Source organism: Zingiber officinale, chromosome 6B (genome assembly GCF_018446385.1).
Source record: "Zingiber officinale cultivar Zhangliang chromosome 6B, Zo_v1.1, whole genome shotgun sequence".
NCBI lineage: Eukaryota > Viridiplantae > Streptophyta > Magnoliopsida > Zingiberales > Zingiberaceae > Zingiber > Zingiber officinale.
The window spans coordinates 134,755,850-134,767,114 of NC_055996.1; the positions used below are offsets into that span (position 1 = coordinate 134,755,850).

Sequence of the window (11,265 nt, forward strand, 5' to 3'; positions counted from 1 at the left end):
TTTCAAAGTGATTGTATACCGTATTGGGAGTGATGAGTTTGACTGCTTAAATTTAGGTGTTCATGTGGCAAAAGGTGATTCGTTCGCCCCCAGTGCCTTTAGCGCCCCCGCCAACTTGTCCCTAGGTCAACACGGAGGAGGTAAATCACGGATGACTACTAGCTATTAGTGCAAATGGCCAAGACATGAGAGAGGTTATGCTCGGTCACACCGAGTTTCGACCCCAAGATATGAGAGAGGTTAAATTTAGGTGTCCATGCTTTATATTAATGTAGTGTTATGTGTTCTAAATGGTTGCTAATTAAAATAATTATGTATAAAATTATAGTGTTCGAATATTCTAAGTGATAATTATGTATGATAGACTATTTATGTAGATTTAAGAAATAGAGTGACTGGCATGGGATCTATGGTGCTTGGCATTATAAATATGAAATCCATAACATAAACATTTCTTTGCAAAAGTAACAAAGTGATTTTATTATATTAGTTTCTATACTTAAATAAATTATTAAATTTTATAAAGTAATTGAATAGGATCGAACAATGAAAAAGGTATGGATGGATTATTCATATGATAGTCTTGAGTATCAAGTGGAAATCCTAAATTTTTTATGTTTTGCATTTGCTGATATGACTCATGAAGCCATGAAACTGTGTCCTTGTCGTTCATTGAATCATGACTATGAGATAGTATTTTGAACATTTAATGATCAATGGTATTTTATAAGATTATTATATTTAGAATTTTCATGGAAAAAAGTTAGATTATACAATATCATAATAACTTGAGTGATGAGCTTCATGCCTCATCAGCGCAAGTTTTTTTAAATGTAGTATATCCACAAAAATCAACTTTTTTTTTTAATGTAGGCATACATGCTACATATTTGAATTAGGAGTATAACGAACTAGCTAGTTTATGAGCTTTTTGAGCCGATTCAAAAATAACTTTTTCGGGCTTCAACTCGAACTTGAACCTTGATTTGAATCGAACTCGAATTAAAATTTTAAAATTTTCGAGTTTCAAATCGAGCTCGAGCGTTAATATATCTATATTGAGCCGAATTCGTGCCTTAAAATTTTCATCATATTCGGTTTAATTGGGTTCGTTTACACCCCTAATCTAAATATAAAGCTAATTATAAAATAAGTTGTTGGGTACAATAATTGTCCCTGCTAAATTTTCATTCGGGTTGTTATCCTCGTAATTATTCTACATTAATTCTTTTAATCTTGTATTTACAAAATGTTAAAGATTATAGTACAGGTTGGAGGGATATTTTTCATATCTCTTGAGATCCACCTTATAATATAGGGTCAAAAAATCAAAATAAGTAATTCGTTTTTAGTCCATATAAAAATAAAACTGATTGTTCAATCTTTTTCACACCCATATTACGTCGAGGTACTGCAGAAGAAAAAATTATAAATGTTGATCTAATTTATCGTAATTGATTAATTAACATGTTAAAAAAATTATTGGCTTATCAAATTTTACGTCACGTATATTGTATATGACTTTAACTTCTTCCCATGAATGAACATTTATGAGTAAAGATGGAAATCGAAGTTCAGCATTGTCAATTGAAACAAACGACCTGTAGAGCATCATAATCTTTTTGCATATTCTGTAAAATTAAGTGAAAAAACTACCATCTCAGAAATCAGCTATTACATACTGGTGTAAATTTGTATCTTCTTTCTTTTTACATTCGTCCATTTGTTTATTTGTTCTATCTTTACCATCTTCTTGCTACTGTAATTTTGTATTATTATTCTCGGGTATATATGCAAAATGACAAACAAAAGAATTTAGAAGTTGATTCTGAATATCAGGAAGTGATCTAGGGAGCAAGAATCAAATAATAGGTGTCAAGATGAAGATGAGATGAATCACAAGACACAATGTCACATTCACCGTCGCCTCAAGGCAGTCGAATAGATGTGGAAGGATTGTAATAAAGGATGTTCATGCATGATTTGCTACTTGTAACATTTAATGAAAGAGTACAATCTTATGGAGATTTTACAGCAGGTATTGATAAATTATTTAGGGACCATACCTCGGAATGTGTCTTTGTTGCCCTTACTTTTTTAGACCGGAGAAAAATACCAAAGAATGAGGAAGCATGGAAACTAGAAGTCAAGATATATTTTAAGCAAGAGTTTTAGAAATCAAGATATATTTTCTATGTTTAGAAAAATTAGCAAAGTCTTAGAAGTCAAGATATATTTTTAAGCATTTAAAATTTGAAAATAACTATTTCAGTTCAAAATTCTTTACTCTGGTTAACATAAAAATATTTTTTTTATAAAAATTTGTATCAGGATCCAAATGCTTCTTTTTGACACACAAAAAATTTCAGTATTTTTTTGAAAATTAAAAATAATTCTTAAATTATTTTTAAACTGAGGATTAATTGTTAAAAATTATTTTCTTAGTAAACTAATTTCAGTTTAAAGACATTCTTGAATAATCTATTTAGCATCCCTAGAAAAATTTTCAAATATTGTATATTTTTTTCCTTATTTTTTTTTATGTGGTCAAAGAAGGAGAAATTAGATGAGTTAAGTTAAGGGGAGTTTAAAATATTCAATGTTCTTAATTGTAATTTTCTGTCTTGTACTTAATTGCATAAATTTAAATTATGAGTCTTAAATTCAAATTTATTATTTGTTTACCTTAACTTGAACTAGGGTTAATTCACATCAAAAAGAGGGAAATTGTAAGTACCCCGGATTACTTTTGATATGGTCAAGGAGTTAAGTTAGGTCCTGCAGATTTGAGATCTTGTGTCTAAGTGTGCGACTTAGGAATATATGAAGTCGAGCGAAAGATGCAGCGAGTAAAAAGGATGGCAAATGAGGGAAGTCGATAGGCTAAGTGAATTCGAGGGACGACGAGCTGCGAAAGAGTACACCGGTAGATAAGAAGGGCACAGGAGGCGTATCCGAGGGACGAGAAGCCTGGGAGGAAGTCTGTTCGAGGAGAAGGTCGAAGTTGGGTTTGGGTAAGCTCAACTCCGGATGACCAGAGCATCACCCACGTGAGCGAAGGATGAAAAGGTTGAATTTGAAGAGTTGAAGGTTTGAAGTGCCTCGGATGGTCAGATTCACTTCTACCGTGTTCGGGAATTGAGGTGCCTCTGATGGAGATGAGGTGCTCTAGTTGTCTGGAGGCACCTCAGATGAACAGTAATCAAGGCGTCTGAGGCGTCTCTAATCACATTGAAGGCACCTCCAACAAAACAGAGTCGTTGTAACATGGATAAAACTTTATCCACTTAGAGGCGCCTTGAATGCCTAAAGGCGCCTCCAAACTATATCAGCCAATGGTAACTTTTTCTAGAATAATATAAATAGCACCCTAGAGCTAGAAGTTTAACAACACAACTAGTAATCATTTTCAATACTCTTTTTGAGCTTTCAAAGTTGGTAAGATTTACTCCGCCTTCACGAAGGAGATTTTTAGTGACATTTCAATTGTCTTAGATTAACAACCATGTAAGTTATAACAAAGTAACTTCTGTGTCTCTCACTTGTCCTTTTTTTTGTTTATTTATTTTAATTAATTGTGTGTCCTTACTAGTTCAAAAATAAGAGAAATTCTAACTTTAATTGTAAGCTATTCATCCTCCTCTAACCTGTCTACGACAGTCCTACAATAAGTAGGGTGATAATGGATCTCTCTGTCATAGTCCTCTTGCACCTCTAGAAAGGCCAAAAGTTACCATTGACGGTCAACGAGAAAGATGTGGTAGTTATGCACTCCATTATTCTTGCTTTAAACTTCTTAGGAAACTTCAGACCAACAAAAACCTCATGCAAGAAATCCCTATGTAGGGAGATTCTAATGAAACATTAAATAAGAATATTTATTTTATAGTTGGCATAGCATGGTGTAGATGTTTCATTCTCAATTTTATGTTTAGTTTGCATTACATGTGCAAATTATAGACCAGGAATAACTGCTGTAAAAACAAATTTAATAAGTGAGAATTAGTATTACTTCAATTGATACAGTGAATAACTATAATATATTATAATGACTTATCCATTTATGTTTTTTTTTTTTTTTTTTTTTTGACATTTTGTATTCTTGCCATGACTTACCCTTTGTCATGTTCAAGATTCTTATGCTAGGGATCCTGCATTGCTGCTTATGCCAACCAAAATTCTATATGCATGCCACTAATATTGGTTGGTTAATTCTTTGATTTTGGTATTGTTTCTCATGTTTCACAAGAGTTTAGATGCCACCAAATTTTTTTTATTTTGACCAGATGATAATTGATTAGATATCTTCAATGCATATTAAGAATTAAGTTGCTTACAATTATTTTTTAATTGCCAAGTCATAATTATGGATCATGTGTTTGTTTTTATTCTCGTTCTTTTCCACAGAATAGTCTCTCTGTTTAACTTGATAATGCAATACAAATATATCTGAACCACTAACGCTGATTCTGATCTTACGGAATCTATCTTATTTGTTAACTAGCCTACTTGAAACGGACTGGGCTTCGAATGCCCGACATCAATTGGGCCGAGCGAGAGTAAACCATTGAGTCAATAATTGCAGAGAGTACGTCCTATGATTTATTTTAAATAAATTTGTTAATATTAATATTTTATATATGATTCCTTCAATTTCAAAAATTATTTCAAAAATCTACACATTATTATCACTCAAGACACAATATTATATGTTTATATATTTAAATGAGGAACTTTAAAAATAAAATTATAATTTACTCTTTATAAATAAATATTTAGATATTTCTCGATGAGTAAACTGAAAAGCCAACAAGCATCACATTCTTCAACCAAGAAATTGATATACCAATTATCACATTCAATATCGAAGAAATTTGAGTAGTAAATCTGAAATCCACACAAGAAATTAACAACAAAAAACAAGAACACAAAGTCTTTCAATCATCTGATCGATTTTTGATTGCAGTTGCAGTTGCAGTTCTACAAGACTGTGATCCTACTATAGCATTTGGCGACTAGGACTTTACACACAAGTGGCAGGAACCGTACCTTGTTGCTCCTCACTCATTCCAGTGTGGATTGCCGCTGCTCCCGGCCGAGCACTCCTCGCCGTCGTCGTCAACTTCCGGCGGAGGCGCCTCCATTGCGTTGCCGCTGTCGCTGTTGTTGTTCTTGTTGTTGTTCGCATCGTCGTTAGTGTTCGCGCTAAGCTCCTTCTCGAGGAGGCCGCCGTGAGGCTTGAGCAACTGCAGCCGCCGCCTCAGCTCGCCCATCTCCCTCTCCACCAGGAAAAGCCTCTCCTTTAGCGTCAGGTTCTCCTCCTCCAGCCTCGCGATGCGGGCGTCCTGGTCGTCCACCCTGCTCTCCAACAAGTCCGCCGCCGACTCCAGGCCGTACTGTTCCCGTGGGTAGACCATCTCGAACCGGCTCACGTCGTGGTCCAGCCGCCGTTCCACTTCCAGGTGCTCCTCCACGTCGCTCTCGCTCGACCCCTCCTCGTCCACCAGGTCATCTTCGCCGCCGCCGCCGTACGGACGGATCTCGTAGCCGCCGCTCGGCGATCGGAGGCGGATCCGCCCTTTCATGGAGCCGTAGCCGTCAACGCCCCACTCCTCCTTGACCATGTCAGCCAGGACCTCGCGAGTGGGAGAGAGCTTGGGGGTCGGGAGGACCGCGGGCGTGACGGGGTACGGGGAGACCTGCGACGCGATTCCGCCGGACTTCTTGGCGCGGATGATGAAGGAGGTTGTGTTGCGGGGGGCGAAGGGGGCGGAGCGCGAAAATTTCTTCTTTTGGTAGAACCTGCGAGCCTTGACGCGGTTCTGGAACTGGAGCTCGTTGAGGGTCGGAGGTTTGTAGCTGGAGACGCCTCCACCGGCGGGCACACCACCAAGCGACGGCAGTCCACCACCCATGGGGACCGCTCCGCCTCCACCGCTGCCGCCCGTCGCCATCTTGCGTTTGTCGGCGTCTTTCTTAGCCTTCCAGTTCATCCGGCTAGGCATGGCTCCTCCGGGTGCGGCGAAGGGCGGAGGAAGCCTGGCGGGAGGATTCGAGAACCCCATCGGATCCTCCACCGGCGGTCGCGGGGGAGGCCAGATCCCGAAGCTTCGGTTCAACGCCTGCGACGGGTCGTTCATCGATTCCCCGGCGACGAATCCAAGAACCTCAAAATCGATCGCCGCAAGTACGACGTTGCAATCGGCCACTAAATCGAACACCTAGAACAGTCCAAAGGGAAGAAGATCGAAGTTAACGGTCGGACAAAACGCCCAAATTTTACGCAGTTTGTGATCTCAACCCTAACCCTAGATTTCGAGACCGAAATCGGGCGAAAAGGGGCGAGACGAGAACAGAACATCACGATGAAGACGATGATGGAACTTCACGGGATCGATGCATCAGATGAACGGTCTCGATTCATACGGCAGAAGACGAACGGATCCGATGAGCGTTTAAATGGAAATTTCGGTTTTTCCCGCTGATATTCATTTTAATGAATTAAAATGACAATTAACAACAGGAAATGTCCTGTATACCAATTCAATATAAAAATATAAATTAAGATAAAACGAAAAATATATAAATGTTTATAGGAGCAATAAAATCAAGTAATTGCTCCTCTAAATGATTAGCAGACAGATATAGTTTTATTTAGGTGAGTAAATAAATTAGAAAAACGGGGCAACTGATATAAATTCTATCAGAATAACAGTGTAATTCGCCATGGCTGATTACTACAGATATGCGTGACATTAACAGTATTTTATAAACGTACACGTATCGAAACGCAGCCCGTGAATTCGAGTCGTCACTTCGATGTTTACCCTGGCAATGAACATACAGGTACGTATCGTGTGTCGATATTTTGTCGATATAAGCTACCGTTTTAGGGTAAATTTGCATGCACTCCCTATTGATAAATATAATTTTACATGTAGTTTCTATCTATTAAAAATTTTTTTTTTCACTCTCCAGTCAAACATATTTACCTAATTGTCATGATATTTTTAGGTACAAAAAGTCTAAAAATCAGTATAAATTCTCTTAAATTCAGTATATTAAATTAGAATCTAGTATATTTTCTATTAAATTGAGTACGATTCTTTTTTCATCTCAAAATATATTCGATTTTAGTTTAATGTGCTGAATTTAATAGAAAATATACTCGATTTTTAATATAAAGTACTGATTTTAAGAAGAATTATACTCATTTTCAGATTTTTGTACTCAATTTTTGACTTTTTGTACCTAAAAAATATGGGTTAATTTCAATAGAAAATATACTCGATCCTAGTATAGAGTACTGGATTATAGTATAAAGTGCTGAATTTAATAGGAATTATATTTATTTTTAGACTTTTTATACCTAAAAAATAAGAGAGATAATTTTGATAGAAAATATACTCGATTTTTAATATAAAATACTGACTTTAAGAAGAATTATATTCGTTTTCAGACTTTTGTACTCAATTTTGGACTTTTTGTACCTAAAAAATTTGAGGGGCAATTTAGGTATCAATATTTGCATGAGGGAGTTGAAACAAGTAATACTTTGCATGTAGGGAGTGGAAACAAAGTTTTTTAGGCATGAGGATTGCATGCAAAGTTATGATTACCATTGGGGATTTTTCTCTAATTTACCGATATTTTATTTTTAATATAGAAATAATTATTTAAACTTGATTTGATTTTTTTTTAATGAACCTTATGCTTGATTCAAGTTTGATTGAGTTTGATTCCTTTAGTTGTATGAATTCTCAATTTAAATTTATTTGATTATTTAAAATGTTTACATTGTAAATTTATTTTCATCCCTTATTTGATTTTAATAATCTAAACTTATCTATTTATTTATTTAACACATTAATAAGAATTTTATTGATGAATATAAATAATGAATATTATTTAATAATTTTATTGGTGAATATTATTTATGAACAAATTTAAAAATATTAGCTGAAGACATATGTTCAAATTTTATTAGTTTAGTTTAACGAATTTTTTAAAATGATTTATTTATATATATATATATATATATATATATATATATATATATGATCCTGTCCGAAAGCTGAATCAACGGACGCTGGGCACGTGATGTTTTCCGGTTGCTGACGTGGGTCTTCGACTGCTGGTGCGAACTTCCGGCGATCCTGCAAAGAAGTCGGGTCGGGAAGGGGTTTCCGGCGACGACCCTCCGACGCTCAAGTCTGCAAAACGAATAGCAAGAAGGTGGCTCCAAAGATCTCAGATTGCATACCTCCGATGAAGTCTGATGGCGTTTATATAGAGCCACGGGAGCTTGGTGCACACAACCCGAGGTGTACACGTGTCATACCCCATACCGCAGCATGGGCTTGTCAGAAGAGCATGTTTGACTCCATGCCGCTACAGTCTGAGCGTCTCCTTGATGGGACAGCAGAATATTCGATCACACCATACTGCGTATGGTTTAGTCTTCGAACATACCTGTTGTCAGCAACAGGGGTTACTGAGATGACGTCCACACTGTCCCCTACTCTTTGACTTCCTCTTCCCGGATCGACCATCCAGCCGCTCGGCCATAGCGCTCGTCTTTAGTTCGACGTAGGTGGTCGCCCGTCCGGGAAGACTGAGGGTCGTCCTTCCACTCGGCTCGTATCGCCTGAGACCCTGGCCGAGCGGGCAAACGGCTCGACCTTCCTTCGTGCGTTGTCTCGCGGCCGAACGGATTATCCGCTCGGCTCTGTGCTCCTTCCTTCCTTGACGCCCGGCCGGATGGCTATTCTTTCGGGTAAGGGCTATTGCCTGGTGCTCGGCATGCCCTGCTCGCTCCTCGAGCACAGGGGGTTGACCCCTCCATTGACTGCCGATCTCCACGTGTCGTCGGCCTTTCCCTTATGAGGGCCCCCCGATCTTGCCACATGATCACTCGCCTCCCCTTCAAGTCTAGTCGAAGGAGGCGGAGTCCGACTGACTGGACTGTCGACTCGATCAAGGGCCGCCATACTAGGCCGCTCGGCCGGGTTGAGGAATGCTCATCCGCTCGTCTTATATTCCCTGTCAAGTCCGTTCGGCTCTATTACCGGTCGGTGTTAACGCTTGTTGCACGCTTGTTGCGTGCGGTGACAGGCGTTCATTAAATGCGCCCTGTGTCTCGTTGACACGTGGCGCTCCCGCTATCGTCAGCGTACGGTGCTGGCCTTACTTCCGATGGGACAGCCGCCATTTGAAATTAACAGCTGGATGATGACATCGTTCTTTACGACCTGAATCAGACGGTGGAGGCGGCTCAAGGCCGACTTTATAAAGCTCGCGACCCCTCTTCTTCGCCGCATTTCTGCTTCATCGATCCCCGACGCCCTACTGCTCTATCTTCTCCGGCGACCTCGCTTCTCAACTCTCCGACGACCCCGAGGCCCCTTGCGACCATCATGTTGCTCGTAAGCCCTTCTTTTCCTCGCTTTCTCCCTCCTTTTCTGTCTGTCGGTTGCCTCTTTCATTCTGCCACCTTCATTCTTTGCTTTATTTCCCTTTCCTTTTATCTCGCGTTCCTTCCTTGCCCCCGACCATGACCAGTACTTCCCAGCCGACTAGCGGCGCCCCTGATCTATGGTACACGACCATGGAGAGCCGCTTTGACGAGGAGGACGCCTTGCGCCTCACTCGGACATACAGCCTGCCGACCGACAACCACATAGTATTAGCCACCCCTACCGACCGGCCTCATAACCCGCCGCCTGGCATCGTTCTTTTCTTCCGGGACCAATTTTTGGCCGGACTACGCTTTCCTCCACATAAATTTTTCTTACAAGTGTGCAACTATTTTCGCATCCCTCTAGCCCAGTTAGTCCCGAACTCCATTAGGCTGCTGAGCGGGGTAGTAATTCTCTTTAAACTGAACGACATTCCATTAGACCCCAAAGTCTTCCACTATTTTTACTACCCTAAGCAAGCCGAGTGGGGTACTTTCGTTTTTCAATCGAGGATAGGTTTTGTCCTTTTTAATAATATGTCGAGCTCCAACAAACACTGAAAGGAGCATTTTTTCTACATGCGCTTCCCCGAGCCACCGGCCTTCCGAATCAAATGGCAGACGGCGATGCCAGCGCAATCGGAGCTCGGCAAGTTTAGGGGTGATCCAGCCTACCTTCATGCAGCCGACCGGCTGGTCGGCCAGCGCTATCACATCGACAAGCTGCTCCTCCCGGGAGTGATGTATATATTTGGCTTGTCCCCCATTCCAGCCGACCTGCCTTGCAGCATGAGTAAGTTCTCTTATCGTCCCTTTTCTTTTGTTCTAACTAATTTATTCTTTGCTTCCGCAGCCGAAGTTATGTGGCGCCAAGGCTACCGAGCGGCTGAAACTGCGAGCCGCTGAGATCGAGGCGGCCAAGAATAAAGAGGTCGCCGAGCGGAGCTTGGACTTAGCTGGTCCGGCCAGCGGAGAGGGTGAGGGGACTCAGAGTGTCCCCGAAGCCTTAGACGCTTCTGCCTCTCTCGGCGAGGCTGCGGGCGATATAGAGCCTTCTACTCAAGTCGGGGTAGAGGCGTTCGGCTGACGAAGCCCCCCTGGCGACTCGGAAGCGCAGACGGCCAGAACCAGCCTCTCAACCAACTCCATCTGATGAACCGTAGTCCGAACGGGGCGATGAAGCACCAGTGCTGTCCGGGACGGTCTCTATAGAGAGTACCCCCACGCCGCGCGGCTCTCCAAGGGCTACCTCTGAGGTGACGCCCGCCAGTCCTCTGCGAACCATGCGTCGCCTTAAGCGATTGGGCGACCTTCCTTCCTCAAGTGGTGAGCCGTCCGGTAAAGCAACTGTGCCCCAGGGTGATCCGAGCGGCCCGAGATTGATAAAAACTGTCCTGCGCCTTCCGTCGGAGGAATATATGGCGGCTGCTGATCGGCCAGTGGTCCCCGAGCAGCATATCACCCTCACGGGTCCTCTTGCCAAAGCCTGGGAGGATGCTCGGCTCCGAATTGCAATGATGACTCCCAGTCAGCTAGGCGACAACAATCTACAACAGGCGACAGGGGTATGTTCTTTGCCATGTTAGTTATTTGGATTTAGTTCCTAACTTGCTCCTATCCGTTTGCAGAATTGGGTGGAGCAGATTGCAATCAGCAATCGCCTGGCCGAACTGGAGGACGAGCTGAAAAAGCTCAAAGCCGCGGGAGATAGCAGACAGTCAACGGTCGCTCTGGAATAGGCAAAAAAGCTGCTGGAAGCCGAACGGGGTAAGTCTTCCGGCTTGTCGAGCGAAGTGGCTTGACTCGAG

General features: G+C 41.3%; 1 protein-coding gene across 1 annotated transcript; it reads right to left on the reverse strand.

Annotated features, from left to right (window-relative positions):
- Positions 1–4,849: 4,849 nt before the first annotated feature.
- LOC121989683 lies at positions 4,850–6,364 on the reverse strand. The gene has a single exon (XM_042543863.1). The coding sequence runs from the start codon at positions 6,138–6,140 to the stop codon at positions 5,061–5,063; it is 1,080 nt and encodes a 359-aa protein (XP_042399797.1). The 5' UTR covers positions 6,141–6,364; the 3' UTR covers positions 4,850–5,060.
- Between the last annotated feature and the right edge of the window lie 4,901 nt (positions 6,365–11,265).

Bases quoted from the DNA above. Each gene is read 5' to 3' on its own strand.
- LOC121989683 (XM_042543863.1), bottom strand. From the start codon at position 6,140: ATGAACGACCCGTCGCAGGCGTTGAACCGAAGCTTCGGGATCTGGCCT.